Source organism: Bos grunniens, chromosome 14, assembly GCF_055505025.1.
Source record: "Bos grunniens cultivar Pamir isolate PY7600 chromosome 14, Bosgru_T2T1.0, whole genome shotgun sequence".
NCBI lineage: Eukaryota > Metazoa > Chordata > Mammalia > Artiodactyla > Bovidae > Bos > Bos grunniens.
The window spans coordinates 12,737,373-12,755,717 of NC_141178.1; the positions used below are offsets into that span (position 1 = coordinate 12,737,373).

Genomic DNA, 18,345 nt, shown 5'->3' on the forward strand with positions numbered 1-18,345 from the left:
TGGGCTTCACTGGTGGCTCAGATAATAGACAGTCCACCCTGCAGTGCAGGAGATCCGAGTTTGATCTCTGGGTTGGGAAGATCTGCTGGAGAAGGCAATGGCAAACTACTCCAGTATTCTTGCCTGGAGAATCCCATGGAAAGAGGAACCTGGTGGGCTACAGTCTATAAGGTCACAAAGAGTCGGACACAATTAAGCAACTGACACACACATCTGGTACTCCAGAGTACACAACAAGAGCAAAATATCTATTCAAATATTAAAGCAGTAGCAATATTAAGGATTGTATAAAAACATGGCGGTTAAAAAAGAGCAAGTTTTTACTGTGGTGTATTCTTAACCCTTCAGCTTAAAACTCAATTTTTTAAGAAAACAAAACTGCACTTTCTGCCGCCATGATGCCTGTGAAAAAGCTTATAGCATGGGGGAGCAAAGAAAGAAGAAGGTCCTGAAGTTTACTCGTGACTAGACACACCCTGTAGGGCTTCCCTCGTAGTTCAGTTGGTAAAGAAGCCGCCTGCAATGCAGGAAACCTGGGTTCAATCCCTGGGTTGGTTGGGAAGATCCCCTGGAGAAGGGAACGGCTACCCACTCCAGTGTTCTGGCCTGGAGAATTCCGTGGACTGTATAGTCCGTGGGGTTGTAAAGAGTCAGAAACAACTGAGCGACTTTCACTTCACTATACCCACCCTGCAGAAGATGGAATCTTGGGTGCTGCCGATTTTGAGCAGTTTCTTCAGGAGAGAATTAAAGTGAATAGAAAAGCTGGAAATCTTGGAGGTGTTGTAATAGTTGAAAGAAGCAAAAGCAAGATTACTGTAACGTCTGAGGTACCTTTTTCCAAAATGTATTTGAAATATCTCACCAAAAAATATTTGAAGAATAACCTGTGTAGTTGCTAAGAGCAAAAAAAAAAGTTACAAATTGTGTTGCTGCTAAGTAATTAATCAGGACAAGGAAGATAAAGATTAAAATTCAGTTATCTGGAGTATTTTGTATGTTGTTGCTCTTTTGTTGTGTTTGATTCTTTGTGACCCCATTGACTGTAGCCCGGCCCACCGGGCTCCTCTATCTGTGGGATTCTCCAGGCAAGAATACTGGAGTGGGTTGCCATTTCCTTCTCCAGGGGAACTTCCTGACCCAGGGGTTGAAACTGTATCTTCTGCATTGGCAGGTGGATTCTTTACCACCGAGCCACCTGGAAAGCCCAATTTTGTATGAGTTCTTCACTAAAATTTAGAAACCAAATAGATACATACATACATATATATATATATATATATATATATATAAACTGTCATTCCATTATGTTTGCTTCCCCTTGAATTCACCCTATACATACACATTGTGTGTGTGTGTGTGTGTGTGTGTGTGTGTGTGTTTGAAAGAAGATTTGCGCCTGAATCAACCTGAATCAGTAGTAGTGACCACCCAGCAGTCAAGTCTAGTAAAAGCCACCATTTAAAAATACTTACTACCTTATCTCTCAGAATGAAAGAAAATTTTACTGAATTTTCTTCTTTTCTTTTTTTTATCTTCCTGAGGTTCTCAATATGATGTTGAACATGAAGGGCAAGTGGTTGATTTCTTTGTAAAACGTTTGATTTAAGATCTTATTGTTTATGTAAAGATTTAATCATAATTACGTGATTTTTAAAAAAAGTTTTAAGAGTTGCTTTAAAATAGAACCAGTAAGGGCTGCAGAAATTCAGGTAACAACCTTATGGGTTTGTATAGTAACAAAGCTGTTAACACTAATTTCTTTCTTTTCTTTTCCCTAGAGGTTTTGCTACTTGTTGATGAGTGCTTCAACTTACACCTTTATGATGGTGTGGGAGTACAGCCACTATCTCTTGTTTCTTCAAGCAATATCTCTCTTCTTGCTAGATAGTTTTTCACTGGAGCAGAGTGACAAGGTATTAATGGCATTTCAAAATTATGACTTTAAATCTGCAGAATTTTAAATCTAGTGTTTATAAGGTTGTATAAAAACCATTTAGCTTTTAAACTTATTTTGAAATGCTTTAATAGGCTCTGATTTATACTTCTACTTAAAAGGTTGTTAAACTCATTCTTCCCTAGTCCTTTTAGAAGCACTTTGAGAGTCCCTTAAGCCTGGGCTGTTTAACCAAAGTCACCCCTGTGCTTCCTCTCTATTTCTAGCCATTTCTCCATCTTCCCTGTTTCTTAAAAAAGTAAAATATAGGACATGTTCAAAAGAGTCTATGTATGCTATATATATCCCATGGGCTGAGTATCCAGGCCAAGGGGTCACAAAGAGTTGGACATGACTGAGCAACTGAGCACACATATAGTGTATAGAAAAAATATGAGTAATTGAACACCCAGGCCAAGAATTGGAGCATTTCAAAACCCTGAAAGCCCCTTTTTCCCAGTCATATCCTGCTCCCTCTCCAACAGAGGCTAACTGTCCTGAATTTTGTTAATCCTTTCCTTCTTTTTATTTTTTTTTTACCACCTATCTATGTATTCCTAAAAATACGTTGTTAAATTATAATGTATTGTTTACTTTTGCCTGATTTGCTTTTGAGATTCATCCATGGTGATATATACAGCTATATTTCATTCATTTTTATTTATTAATATATTCTGCCGCTAAATAACATTTCAGCTTTTTTCCAGTTTATTGTTCATATGACCAGTGCTGCTATAAGCATTCATATACATATCACCCTGCTCAGAAGATTTTTCTAGAAGATATACCTCATAGTGGAATTAGAAGTCAAAGGATAGTGCATATTCAATCTAACTAGAGATACCAAGCCTTTCCCCAGAAGAGTTATATTGATTATACTCCTGTCAGCAGTAGTTTCCCGTAGACATTCAGTTCCTTTGTTTATCTTTTTATTTTTTTGCTTTGTTATCTTTCTTTTCCTTATTTATAAACATTTATTGAGTTTTTAATATATTGTCTTATCTAGAAATTTGGGAATCTTCATGCTCATCCTTTTTCTTCCACTTGGTCCAGAATCCTGGTGATGAGGTTATTTAAATAATCATTAACCAAGTATAAAGTTGTTAACTTGTTAAGTGAAAGGGTAATAAGTACCTAAAAGTATTACAGAGGTAAAGCTTCAGGAAGCAGCTACCACCCTAGAAGCTGTGGAAGAACTGGAAATTATTAAAACTTAGAAGTTTAGAGGAGGGACCCCCATGGAGCTGAAATAGACCTCTGATAAAGAGCCACTGCTCCACTTTGCTGGTATCTCTGTACTGGAAAGAAGGGCTCTCTGGAAAAGGGACCCAGACTTCTGAGAATGGTACTGTGGCCAGCTGATCCCATGGTCTCTGGGGTAAGAAGACATGATAAAGCTGATTCTTGAAGCTTAAGAAAACTGCAGCTGCATGGAACTGCTGTTACAGGAAGGAATTACTCCGTTGGCGTGAAGAAGCCTTGCTAAGGTGATCCACCCAGGAACTGCAGGCCACAGGAAGGAATACATCCCTGCTCTGTCCTCCAACCTTGCCTCTCAGGAACACAGATTGGCAGAACTTAATAGGGAGCCAAATGGAAAAGCAGAAATATAGATGATAAGGTTGGCCCCAGCATTATGAATCTGGGATAGAGGCATAGGTTTGGACTAAGAGAACCAGCAGCCAAAATGAAAAAATAGGATATTACTAGCACCCAGAAAATCAGTAGAGCCCTCTCCTTGTGACTGTGTCAGTCTCCCAACAGTGAGGTATTTTTTTAAAAAATGGCTCTGGCCTTTTAGGGATGTTTTTTCTTTCTGTGTTTTTTTTTAAGATCACTCTACCTTTTGATTCCTCCCCCTCACCCCAACTAATGTCTATATTTTGTCTTAGTTCTCCCCTTTCTATTCAATAAAAGGAATCTATTTTATGGTAGATTAAGTTATACTATTGAAGTTTAGAAAAGAAACCTAGTAAGACATAACTTTCTAGAAGAACTAGGAGGTCTTCTATTAGGAAATTAAATTTAGCTTTCTTATTGTCACTGTTAAATGGACCAAGTACAAAAATACTTTTCGCTGGTGCCGTATTTCATGGCAATATATTTTCCTTGGGTAGGCTTTGGGGACTACTGCTAAAGATTACGATTTTTTACTTACATAGCTTGATGTTGCTCAGGTGGACAAGACAAACCAAGTGAAATGAAGTCAGAGCCTGGGATTAAAGAAGGTTCTTTTAGTTTGATTTAGACATCCATGATTTCAAAGCTTTTTACTTTGTTTCTGGAGAGTTCTTTCTAAAAAGAAAGAACTATATTCCATGACAATAAAAGTACAAATTGAATGGTTGTACAACACTGTCCAAAATTATAGTAGAGCATTTACTTTATAATTGTAGTCAAATTTTATCTAATGAAAAAAATGTACAGTAAAATTCATTTTATTCTCATTTTTGTCCCAACAGGTTCATGAAGTTTATAAAATCTATATATTTTCTCTCTTTCTGGGATATTTACTGCAGTTTGAGAATTCAGCTTTATTGGTGTCTCCTTTATTAAGTTTAGTAGTAGCCTTAATGCTTGCTAAGTGCCTTCAGGTAAGTAGAATTGACTATCATTCTTGGGGTGAATTTTTAAATTGTTAATTTTTTTAAAAAATCTCACTTATTTGTTCATATGGTTCCTCCTCCCCATAGCTGAATGTGAAGAAAGGAACTTTTGTGGCTAAAATAATGAAAGTGATTAATTTTTACTTGGTGTGTACTCTGACAGTGACATTGAATATTATAATGAAGGTAAGTAACTCTGTGTTGGAGATTCATGTAGTAAAGCAATTTGAATAATTTAATTTTAATGAGAATAATGGGATAACAATAGAGTTTATACAGTAATATTTTTAGTTGAACAGTAATCATACCTAGTATATTAGGTGGGAAAATAGGATTCTGAATTTTTTCTATATATACTTTTAAAAATTCTACTTTATTTTTCATTTAATTTAAAATGTCATCATTACCCAAATTAGCATTAAGTAATATGTAGAATAAATTCAGATGAGTAAAAGACATTCACAAGAGTGGGTAAGTTGTTTATGCTAGGTGGAAAAAGGTTAAAATTTTCTTACCACCCCATTATACTTTTATGCTTAACTATAAGGTAATGTGATTGACTTATGCCAATAAATCTCCTTGCTTCATAGTTATACCATGCATTTTTAATTCACATTTTTTGTTTCATAATCTTGCTATGTTTTCTAGTTCTAGTATTGGACAAAAGCATATTGTTATAAGCATAACTAATAGTTCTACAACTAATAGTTCTAACTAGTGTTTTTATCCTCCAGATGTTTGTCCCACACAAAGAAAATGGACATATGCTGAAGTTCCTTGAAGTAAAATTTGGACTAAATATGACTAAGTAAGTTTTAGATTATGTAAGTTTACCTAACGCTATACCACTTAGAAGATAAAGAGCAAAAATAATCAAAGGAGGTAGTAGGCACCTAATTACATACCACTCAGAAAATAATCTGGGATATTATAATATCTAGAAGAAATATGACATTAATACTTTTCTTATTTTAAAAAATATCTCATTTAGGTCTTTTAAAATTAGATATACTTAAACCTCAGTAGCATCACAGTAACTACTTTCTCCCTTAATGAGAAATGATGATACAGTCTAAGGTCAGGATAAATTAAAGATTTAAAATGAATAAAGAACCAAGGAAATCTTAACCTCTAACCAGCAAAATGCTCATATTTAAAAGAACATGGGAATTTCCTTGGTGGCACAGTGGATAGGAATTTGCCTGCCAATGTAGGGGACACGGGTTTGATCCTTGGTCCAGGAAGATCCCACATGTTGCAGAACAACTAAGCCCACCTGCCACAGCTACTGAGCCTGCACTCTAGAACCCGAGCTACAACTACTGAGCCTGAGTGCTGCAGCTACGAAGCCCTCACACCTAGAGCCTGTGCTCCTCAGTAAGAGAAACTGCCACGATGAGAAGACTGCACACTGCAGCAGAGTAGCCCCTCCTCATGCAACTAGAGAAAGCCCACACAAAGCAACAAAGACCCAGTGCAGCCAAAAAAAGAGTATGAAGTCACTGTAATTCAATTAAAAAAAGGTTCATGGTGTATTACAAATCTGTGCGTTAATAAAAATGGGGTCTGGGCATAAAAATGAGGTAGTCAGTAAGATATTTATTTCTTAGCAAAGAATCTCACCTTTGGTCATAATAGTGGATTGCGCCAGAAGCTGACTTTTTAAATTCAAAAATAGTATACTTTTGTTTGTTGGTTAAGTGCATTTTTAAAATCTAAAATGAAATAAATGATTTTATATACTGATAGAATCCATTTGCATAACAGAAAACATATATTTACCTATGAAAGTGTTAGTCGCTCAGTCGTGCCTAACTCTTTGCAACCCATGGACTGCAGCCCACCAGGCTCTTCTGTCCATGGGATTTTCCAGGCAAGGATACAGGAATGGTTTGCAGCCCACCAGGCTCTTCTGTCCATGGGATTTTCCAGGCAAGGATACAGGAATGGTTTGCCATTTCCTTCTCCAGGGAATCTTCCTGACCCAGGGATCAAACCTGGGTCTCCTGCACTGCAGGCAGGTTCTTTTCCAACTGAGCTACCAGGGAAGCCCTTAATGCCAGGTTCATTCTAGAGTCTTCCAAGGTTACAGAGAAAGTCAGTGAAAAGGCCAGTCGATTATGGAGGTCTACAACCAACTTTTACTAGTTGTCTCCTGAGTTTCAGGCCTATGAATATACCTTATAAAGATATGGTCCCTAGCTTTATGAAGCACACAGCCTCCTAAAGGATTCTTTTATCTTAGTAAATAGATATGATTCAGAAGACTTCTGTAGTGTTTAATCCATGTCAAACACTTGGTTAACTAATACATCACAGCATGAAACTTCATGCACAGTATCTAAAATTCTATGTAATCTAGCGAAATGTATAGGTAAATATTCTCCAGGGGATCTGTTTGATCCCTCAGTCAGGAAGACTTCTCTAGTTCATAAGTAGACCCTAGAACCTTATCATCATTTGCTGTGATTACATGGGATTTTAGATACCATGCATAAAATTTAATGTTGTGATGTATCAGTTAACCAAGCGTTTTACGTGGCTTAACCACTAGAGAAGTCTTCTGGAGCATGAATCATACCTATCTACTAAGATAAAAGAATCCTTTAAGAGGCTGTGTGCTTGATAATTTAAGTCTGAATTTGGCAATAAGGAGTTCATGATCTGAGCCACAGTCAGCTCCTGGTCTTGTTTTTGCTGACTGTATAGAGCTTCTCCATCTTTGGCTGCAAAGAATATAATCGATATGATTTCGGTGTTGACCATCTGGTGATATCCATGTATAGAGTCTTCTCTTGTGTTGTTGGAAGAGGGTGTTTGATACGACCAGTGCATTTTCTTGGCAAAACTCTATTAGTCTTTGCCCTGCTTCATTCCGTATTCCAAGGCCAAATTTGCCTGTTATTCCAGGTGTTTCTTGACTTCCTACTTTTGCATTCCAGTCCCCTATAATGAAAAGGACATCTTTTTTGGCTGTTAGTTCTAAAAGGTCTTGTAGGTCTTCATAGAACCATTCAGCTTCTTCAGTGTTACTGGTAGGGGCATAGACTTGGATTACTGTGATATTGAATGGTTTGCCTTGGAAATGAACAGAGATCATTCAGTCGTTTTTGAGATTGCATCCAAGTACTGCATTTCTGACTCTTTTGTTGACCATGATAGCTACTCCATTTCTTCTGAGGGATTCCTGCCCGCAGTAGTAGATATAATGGTCATCTGAGTTATTAAATTCACCCATTCCAGTCCATTTGAGTTCGCTGATTCCTAGAATGTCGACATTCACTCTTGCCATCTATTGTTTGACCACTTCCAATTTACCTTGATTCATGGATCTGACATTCTAGGTGGTATGCATTATTGCTGTTTACAGCATTGGACCTTGCTTCTATCACCAGTCACATCCACAACTGAGTATTCTTTTTGCTTTGGCTCCATCCCTTCATTCTTTCTGGAGTTATTTCTCCACTGATCTCCAGTAGCATATTGGGCACCTACTGACCTGGGGAGTTCCTCTTTCAGTATCCTATCATTTTGCCTTTTCATACTGTTCATGGGGTTCTCAAGGCAAGAATAGTGAAGTGGTTTGCCGTTCCCTTCTTCAGTGGACGACATTGTGTCAGATCTCTCCACCATGATCCGCCTGTCTTGGGTTGCCCCACAGGCATGGCTTACTTTCATTGAGTTAGACAAGGCTGTGGTCCTAGTGTGATTAAATTGACTAGTTTTCTGTGAGTATGGTTTCAGTGTGTCTGCCCTCTGATGCCCTCTTGCAACACCTACCATCTTACTTGGGCTGACTGTGGCTCAGATCATGAACTCCTTATTGCCAAATTCAGACTTAAATTGAAGAAAGTAGGGAAAACCACTAGACCTTTCAGGTATGACCTAAATCAAATCCCTTATCATTATACAGTGGAAGTGAGAAATAGATTTAAGGGCCTAGATCTGATAGAGTGCCTGATGAACTATGGAATGAGGTTCGTGACACTGTACAGGAGACAGGGATCAAGACCATCCCCATGGAAAAGAAATGCAAAAAAGCAAAATGGCTATCTGGGGAGGCCTTACAAATCGCTGTGAAAAGAAGAGAAGTGAAAAGCAAAGGAGAAATGGAAAGATATAAGCATCTGAATGCAGAGTTCCAAAGAATAGCAAGAAGAGATAAGAAAGCCTTCCTCAGTGATCAATGCAAAGAAATAGAGGAAAACAACAGAATGGGAAAGACTAGAGATCTCTTAAAGAAAATTAGAGATACCAAGGGGACATTTCATGCAAAGATGGGCTCGATAAAGGACAGAAATGGTATGGACCTAACAGAAGCAGAAGATATTAAGAAGAGGTGGCAAGAATACACAAAAGAACTGTACAAAAAAGATCTTCACGACCCAGATAATCACGATGGTGTGATCACTGACGTAGAGCCAGACATCCTGGAATGTGAAGTCAAGTGGGCCTTAGAAAGCATGACTACGAACAAAGCTAGTGGAGGTGATGGAATTCCAGTGGAGCTATTTCAAATCCTGAAAGATGATGCTGTGAAAGTGCTGCACTCAATATGCCAGCAAATTTGGAAAACTCAGCAGTGGCCACAGGACTGGAAAAGGTCAGTTTTCATTACAATCCCAAAGAAAGGCAATGCCAAGAATGCTCAAACGCACAATTGCCCTCATCTCACACACTAGTAAAATAATGCTCAAGATTCTCCAATCCAGGCTTCAGCAATACATGAACCATGAACTTCCTGATGTTCAAGCTGGTTTTAGACAAGGCAGAGGAACCAGAGATCAAATTGCCAACATCTGCTGGATCATGGAAAAAGCAAGAGAGTTCCAGAAAAACATCTATTTCTGCTTTATTGACTATGCCAAAGCCTTTGACTGTGTGGATCACAATAAACTATGGAAAATTCTGGAAGAGATGGGAATACCAGACCACCTGACCTGCCTGTTGAGAAACCTATATGCAGGTCAGAAAGCAACAGTTAGAACTGGACATGGAACAACAGACTGGTTCCAAATAGGAAAAGGAGTACGTTAAGGCTGTATATTGTCACCCTGCTTATTTAACTTCTATGCAGAATACATCATGAGAAACACTGGGCTGGAAGAAGCACAAGCTGGAATCAAGATTGCTGGGAGAAATATCAACAATCTCAGATATGCAGATGACACCACCCTTATGGCAGAAAGTGAAGAGGAACTAAAAAGCCTCTTGATGAAAGTGGAGAGTTAAAACGTTGGCTTAAAGCTCAACATTCAGAAAACTAAGATCATGGCATCCGGTCCCATCACTTCATGGGAAATAGATGGGGAAACAGTGGAAACAGTGTCAGACTTTATTTTTGGGGGCTCCAAAATCACTGCAGATGGTGACTGCAGCCATGAAATTACAAGACGCTTAGTCCTTGGAAGGAAAGTTATGACCAACCTAGATAGCATATTCAAAAGCAGAGACATTACTTTGCCAACAAAGGTCCGTCTAGTCAAGGCTCTGGTTTTTCCTGTGGTCATGTATGGATGTGAGAGTTGGACTGTGAAGAAGGCTGAGCACTGAAGAATTGATGCTTTTGAACTGTGGTGTTGGAGAAGGCTCTTGAGAGTCCATTGGACTGCAAGGAGGTCCAACCAGTCCATTCTGAAGGAGATCAGCCCTGGGATTTCTTTGGAAGGAATGATGCTAAAGCTGAAACTCCAGTACTTTGGCCACCTCATGCGAAGAGTTGACTTATTGGAAAAGATTCTGATGCTGGGAGGGATTGGGGGCAGGAGGAGAAGGGGACAACAGAGGATGAGATGGCTGGATGGCATCACTGACCCGAGTGGAGTGAGTGGACGTGAGTCTGAGTGAACTCTGGGAGTTGATGATGAACAGGGAGGCCTGGCGTGCTGCGATTCAAGTGGTCACGAAGAGCTGGACACGACTGAGCAACTGAACTGAACTGAACTGTGCTTGATAAAGCTAGGGACCATGTCTTTTTAAGGTATATTTGTAGGCCTGAACTCAGCAGGCAACTAGTAAAAATTGGTTGTAGACATCCGTAATCGACTGGCATTTTCATTGACTTCCTCTGTCACTTGGAAGACAATAGAATGAACCTGGCATTAAGGGCTGCTTTGTTCAGTATTTCTTAGTTGATGTTGTATAGTGCTCCTTTGTTCTGCATGTCAAGTACTAGATTTGCTTCACAAGGTAATGCACTTGGTATTTTAATATTAAAACTTAGTCCTTGTCCTTAAGGATATTGCCAGCTCATTAGGTAGTTTTTATACAATTAATGGCATATAGGTGGTACAAATTGTTAAGTGCCTTATATTCAGATATACCAGTTGGATATCAGGGTTTGTAATGTTGATCAGAATTTCAGGAAGCATTTCTGTTGAGAGAAACTTTTAAGAATCACTAAAGAAGTGTTAATAAATATTTATTTAATGTGCAAGATACTGGGCCAGGTACTCTTTGGGATACAAAAATGTCTACAGTCTGACACATGCGTTCTAAGTTGCTTCAGTTGTGTCTGACTCCTTGTGACCCTATGAACTGTAGCGCTCCAGGCCCCTCTGTCCATGGGATTTCCCAGGCAAGAATACTGGAGTGGGTTGCCATTTTCTTCTCTAGGGGATCTTCCTGACCCAGGGATCGAACAGTGTCTCTTATGTCTCCTGCATTGGCAGGCGGGTTCTTTATCTAGTGCCACCTGGGAAGCCAATCTGACACATAGCAGATTGCATTAAGCACTATAATAAAGCAATAATTGAACTGCCATGGGAATATGGGGAAGGAAAGATTGAGATTAGGATTATGGAAAGAAGATCATTAAATAGGGAATTTGAATTAGATCTTAAAGAATTAGTAGGTTTAATAGGCGTATTTAAAAACAAGATGCATTTGTCCTGGGTACAAAAGATTTCGATGACAGCCTCTTTGATACAGTTTTATTGCTATTTGGCGCATTGAGAAACTTGAATCTTTTAGTTTAAACCCAGTGATTTGTGAAGCATTCTTGGTCCATCTGTGTGCATTCCTGAACATCACTTTATCACTTACCTCCTTCCCTCGGGCTGGGAATTTAAGGATTAAATGGAAGTTAGAGATGATTTGGGAGTGAGAATGCTGATAAATCTACCTATAACTAGGAGTCTTGGTTATATTTAGTGTGGATTAAAAAAAGCAGTTTATCTGATAGAGCTATCTAATATAAAACAAGAGTGTCCAATAACAATGTAACATTAGTTGCATACATAATTTTCTAGTAGTCACATTAAAAAAAAGTAAAAAGAAACAAGTGAATTTAATTAATGTGTAAACAGTATAAAATTACTGAGATATATTTTGTATTTTTTAAATTCCTTTTTTCAGCTGTTTTTATCTTTGAAGTGCAGTGTATATTTTGTGCCTGAAGAGTATTTTCACTTGCCACGTTGCATGTGCTGATAGCTACATGTAGCTAGTGACTATCATATTGGACTGTGCTGGTTGAGGCTAGACAGCTGAATTTTTTGTTTTCTTCCAGGTAAAAATAGAAAATAAAACTACCTTAAAGCTATATTGAGTCCTATATATATTGGACTGTATATATATATTGTCACATTGCTGTATCATAAAAAAGTAGCAAGTTTAAATTTTTTAGGGCAGTTTGTTGAGGAGGGTTACTACTGCTGTTATTTTCATTTGTAAAGGGGATGACCTTGTTGTAAGTTAGTAGACTAAAGAAATGTGTTTTGTCTTAGTTTTTACTGAGATAAAAAATAACTTTTATATTCAGTATTTTAAAACATCTGTAATTTTAATATGCTTTTTGTTTTCTGTAGGAATTTTACAATGAATTGGCTCCTATGTCAAGAATCCCTTCAGGCACCATCTCAAGATTTTTTTTTGCGATTGACACAGTCTTCTTTACTACCTTTCTATATTTTAGTGTTAATTATTTGTTTTCTTTCTATGATTCAAGTTATTTTTAGGAGAATTAAGTAAGTACCTAAGAAAACCAATCATATTACTAATTAATAAATTATGAAATACATAAAACATTTAATATCTTTCCAATATTTATGTATTTGTTTTATAGCTTCTAATTTAATTCTTTTTGTCACTATGTAAAATATCGTTATAAGTTGACCAGATAAAATTCAGATTTAAGCATATATATCTAAATATGTAATGTCCATTTTTAATGCAGGAATAATATTAAATAATCAGTTAAACTTTTAAAGACTCATTCACTACTCAAGATTTTTAGTTATTGTAAGAATAATCTCTTCTAAATAAATGAAACTAGTAGTAAAAGTGATTTTAAATTATAAAGTTTGACTATTTAAAAGTATTTTTATACTGTTTGAAAGGAGGTTGTATATAGTATCTTAATTTTGAGAACTTACTCTAACTATGATTTAACTATATTGATTTATCAACCACTAGTTCAGTGATAATGGACAAGGAACCTAAGTATCTAAGTCTCTTTTTTATTACAGTCTTGAACTTTCATGTTTCATCTTCATTGAGTCAGTTGTCTTCCAAATTTGAAAAAGCCTCTTTCAAAGACTTGGAGATATATAAGTTAGGTGTTTGACCAGCAGAAAGTACTTTCAAATTTTAAAAACTACCTATGTGTTTTTTATGAGGATACTAAAGATATTTGATTTTTCAAAGTAGTGAAAAACACATTTCTTTCGGTAGTGATAAGTCCCTGAAAGAGACTGTCACGCTTGAAGATGGACGAATTGGAGAAAGGCCAGAAATAATTTATCATGTGATTCACACTATTTTACTGGGTTCTCTTGCAATGATTATAGAAGGGTAAGTGTGTATTTGATCCATTTGTTTTAACAAAGAATTGTCCTTTATAATGGTAGTTAGTGTATACTTTCCAGAATACATTTATAAAACACTACAAAAACTCAAAAAACCTTAATATAACTGGGGTTTAGAGAGCTATTTATAATGAACCAGTATTTACTTATGCATTAATTTGTTCAAAAACTATTGAATGTCTTCAAAGGATCCAGCATTGTGCTCGCTGCTAGGGGTACACTGGTGAACAAAAGTAGACAGCAAAAGTCTCTAACCTTCTGTGATTTATGGCCTAGTAAAGGTCACAGACACTAACCACACAAAAATAAAATCACAACTTTGCTAAGTGAAGGAGAGGTAAATGGTGTTTTGAGAGTGAGGGTTCAATAAATGATACCCTTTTCTTTGAAGTTTGACTTAGGTGAAAAATAAGACATAAGAGTGTAAAAGGGTTCTGAGCACTCGGTTTCAATGTAGGTAGGAGGTTTCTTTATACCAACAGACAATTCTCTGGACACCAGCTGGGTATCCTACAGTTCAGCTCAGTTTTGACACTTCTCTGCCAGGACCATCAGAATCCACAGGTGTAGGGTTCAGTCCTACAAGACTCCCTTGTTACCTCTTCAGACACCAATTAGAAGTCCAGGTTATTACCTGTTTCTGATGAACTGACCAGAGTGTTCCAAACTCTGGCTGGAACACTAGTCACTTCAAGAAGTAGTAGGAGAAAAACTGAAAAGGTGTGTCAGGGCCATATCTTGGCCTTGAAAACCATTTAGATGAGTTTCCATTTACCTCTGTAGGTACTGGGAAACTAAAGATTTTTAAACAGAACATGTCTTCTCATGGTTATGTTTGAAAAGGATTCATCTGGCATCTCTTTGAATTGGAAGAGAATTTAAAGGTTGAAATGTTAATTAGCTGGCTAGGTGAAATAAACGGTAAGGAAGGGTTGGATACTAAGAAATCAGTGGATTGGCATAATGGTACAGTGTCTCCAGTAGAGTTTGTGTTCCAAGGGATGTCATATACATGTTATTCAGCGTGAATCAATGTTTCTTCAAGTTACAAATTAGACTTGAGTGTTGATTCCGGCTGACTGGAACAACTGGTTTGGTATTCTGAAATGGGGTTGTTAGGAGGAAATATTAGTTAACTGGGGAAACTAATACGATTCCTCTGTCCTAACAAAATGTACTCTGTATGCATCTACTACTTCTCTCAGAGCCTGATTCAGTATTCATTTTTTTAAACCTTAAATACAATACAGTCTCAAATCGATCATTTTGCTTTCACATAACCTTGCTGCTGCAAGTCACTTCAGTCGTGTCCGACTCTGTGCGACCCCATAGACGGCAGCCCACCAGGCTCCCCTGTCCCTGGGATTCTTTAGGCAAGAACACTGGAGTGGGTTGCCATTTTCTTCTACAATGCATGAAAGTGAAAAGTGAAAGTGAAGTCGCTCAGGCGTGTCCGACCCTCAGCGACCCCATGGACTGCAGCCCTCCAGGCTCCTCCGTCCATGGGATTTTCCAGGCAAGAGTACTGGAGTGGGATGCCATTGCCTTCTCTGCACATAACCCTAGACCATATAAAAAATTTTTTTAATACTTATTTTCTAATGGTTTCCCATGTGTTCAAGTGCCACATTAGCTGCTTCCCAGGTGGCTCAGTGGTAAAGAACCCACCTGCCAATGCAGGAGATGCAAGAGATGTGGGTTCGATCCCTGGGTCAGGAAGGCCTCCTGGAGTAGGAAATGGCAACCTACTCCAGTATTCTTGCCTGTAAAATTCCATGGACAGAGGAGCCTGGCAGGCTACAATCCATGGGGTAACAGAGTCAGACACAACTGAGCATCCATGCAAGAAATGCATATGTTCAGTTTTATTCCATCTTGATAAAGACTTCCTTGAGAGCTGTAGCCATGTCTTGTCTTTTTCCTCTCTATTACTTTGGTCACCCTGAAGTGCATGATAAATAACTCATCAGATGAATGAATGTTATTTTGTTTTCCCCATTTCATAGCTTTGCTATTTTATAAAACCAAAATAGTTCAAATTTATACTCTGGCCTCATATTCTTCTAGTCTCTTTAGAGTTTGTCATCAAAGAATATTGCTTGGAAAGGTATTTTTGATTTCCTAGTATTAACTACAAAAGTTATCCTTTGAGATGTTGTTTTTCTTTGATAATCTGTTTGAAGCAATGATGTCCACAAATTTTTCTCAACTCTTCCTCTTCTGTCTTCAGCTTTTACCATTACCTCTTACAACTACAAGTTACAACTTACAGTAATGTTCTGTCTTTTATTTATGCAAGTTGATTTTTCTGTACACCTGGAATTTTAATACTTTTAAGTTAAAAGCCCCAGGTTTTCAATCCTGTTTTTAAAAAGTTAATCTCAAAAGTAATACACTGCAGACCATGTAACAAACACAAGTATAGAAATGTATAAATTAAAAAATTAAAATCCTTCCATCTCACTCCTCAAAGGCCACAACTGTCAGCAGTATCTTTCCAGATGTTATCTTTTGACTATACTATATATAGGTACATTAGGGGAAAAAAGTCACCAAAAAACTAGGGTAACAGTATACATAAAATTTTGTAGTTCACTTTTTTGTTTTTCATAAAGATTTGTTTAATTAGTACATATTAAAGGATAGTTAGGTTTCTATTATTTTTGTAATTAAAACAACATATTTTTAACATTTATGCTAATATATCTATAAACTAGATTACTAGAAATGGCTTTGTCTTGGGCTATGTAAAATTTTTATAGGTTCTGCCACATTGCCTTCTGAGAAAGTGAAACAGTTTATATTCTCTCCAAGAGTACAGTTTTACTACACCTCATCTATATTAATGTCTAATCTTCATTTTAGTAACCCACATGTCTCTTGATTATTTAAGAAGTAACTATCTGTTGCTGAAAATTAGAGGGTAAGCTTTTTCATTCTGCCTTAACATTGTGATGTTTTCATGAGTGTTAGGAAACAACTCAGAATAGAGAAATCATATAATAATGATGTTCATAGAATAGCTAATGTATGACTCTTTTTTGTCTTTTCCAGCTTGAAATACCTGTGGACTCCTTACGTGTGCATGTTAGCAGCGTTTGGTGTATGTTCTCCTGAACTTTGGATGACACTTTTCAAGTGGCTTCGATTACGAACTGTACACCCAGTATTGTTGGTGAGTCATTGTTTTGTGATAAGTTCTTGTTTCTCTTTCAAGTATATGAATGGAAGTCGTGTTGAATACAATTGAAATAGCGTGAGTAGATCATATTATGTATGATTTATAGGTAGAGAAAAAGATTCTGTGGAAAAATTTTTTTTGTACTTTCTGATTATAAAAACAGTGTGTTTCAATGCAAAATCCTTAAAAAATAGAAGGTAAAAATATTAAGTGAATCAATAATTTGAGAGGCTATCAAAAATTAATTTTTATAACATTTTTCTTGGTTTGACTAGAACTATGGGATGTTTTCAGTGTGAATGGAACATTTACATTGTACCTGCTATGAATAACGTGCTTGAAATAAAAAGATAAATAAAACATGATTCGGGGCCTTCCCTGATGGTTCAGTGGTTAGGACCCCAAGCTTTCACTGCAGGGGGCATGGGTTCGATTGCTGGTTGGGGAACTAAGATTTTGCATATTGTGCAGTATAGTTAAATAAAAAAAAAAAGATTAATTTCCTTAAGTGGATTACCATTTTCTGGTCATAAAAAGAGATAATAAGAAGCATTAATAGGGTACTGCTGGAACAGAGAAGGCCTGCTTTAATTCAGTTTTTTAGGGATTCAAAGAGAACTTCGGTTCTGAGATTTGAAAGATGAGGTATTAGTCAAATAAAGGGTAAAAAAGGGAGAGTAGAGGGAAGAAACACAGGTTGCAAAGCACATGACAGTCAAAGGGAGTAAAATCAGAGGCAAAGAAAAAGCATGAAATATTTAATTTTGTTGGCACATAAAATGTGAGGTAGGGGTGGTTAAGAAATGAGACTGGAGAAATCAAGGAGGGTAAGCTCATTGAGGCCTTTGAGTGTTCTGCTGAACTTGGTGGTATCCCACAGGCAGTCGGAACACATTGACATGTTTGTGCAGAGGTGGGAGAAAGTCAGCCTTAGCTTTTCTCTCAGCCCACCCTTAAAGTTCTATGAAGGATAGGCTTAAGGGTGATAGACTTGAACCAGGAAGGAGGACTGAACCTCCTTGAACCAGGTACAGGCCACGGAGGAGGAAGCGATGAGAGCTTGCTATGTGTCAGGTACTATTTGAAGCACTTCATATGCTATTCAAAGTTTACAAAGACCTTGTTAGCTAAGTTTCATTATCTGTATTTTATAGACAAGGAAACGAAGGCTTAAAAAATGATTGAATAACTTGCCTAATATTGTATAACTTTATAAGTGCAATAAAATCATGATTCACACCCACTTTGGGGTTCTTTTAGCTCCAAAGCCCATTTAATTAATACTGTTCTGTACTGAAGTAAAAAAAATAGAAAATTTGGTGCCTCATAAAGTATGGGTAAATGAAGAATAGGGAGAAATCATAGATGTTTTCTAGGTTTGGAGTTTGCATGACTAGATTGTGGGGTCACCAATCGCCATGGGATGGTACAAAGAACAGGTTTTGGCAGAAAGCTGATAAATTATTATCTCTACTAGTAGTCTTGTATGTTGCCAACCAGAGGAATTTATATATTCTTAGCATAGTAGTATACTGGTATTAAAGAACCTGCCTGCCAGTGCAGGCTAGAGACACAGAAGATGCAAGTTCAGTCCCTGGGTCAGGAAGATCCCCTGGAGAAGGAAATGGCAACCCACTCCAGTATTCTTGCCTGGAAAATTCCATGGACAGAGGAGCCTGGCGGGCTACAGTCCATGGAGTCGCAAAGAGTTGAACACAACTGAGCACACACACATACTGGTATGTATTGACTATCTTTCCTGTGTTCATTCACTGTCTTTTTGCTGTTGTTAGCTATTCACATAGCTATTTATTT

At 37.3% G+C, this 18,345-nt stretch overlaps 1 protein-coding gene across 18 annotated transcripts in view; it reads left to right on the plus strand.

The window, feature by feature from the left end:
* The window catches only part of DPY19L4 (dpy-19 like 4), a 68,334-nt gene that overhangs the window by 31,016 nt on the left and 18,973 nt on the right, over positions 1-18,345 (plus strand). For all 18 annotated transcript variants that reach the window (XM_086335943.1, XM_086335948.1, XM_086335941.1 and 15 more), the window contains 7 exons: positions 1,782-1,916; positions 4,399-4,530; positions 4,630-4,728; positions 5,277-5,350; positions 12,351-12,509; positions 13,216-13,335; positions 16,404-16,524. In XM_086335943.1, the coding sequence (XP_086192069.1) occupies positions 1,782-1,916; positions 4,399-4,530; positions 4,630-4,728; positions 5,277-5,350; positions 12,351-12,509; positions 13,216-13,335; positions 16,404-16,524 (840 nt within the window). The remainder of the gene's footprint in view (positions 1-1,781; positions 1,917-4,398; positions 4,531-4,629; positions 4,729-5,276; positions 5,351-12,350; positions 12,510-13,215; positions 13,336-16,403; positions 16,525-18,345) is intronic.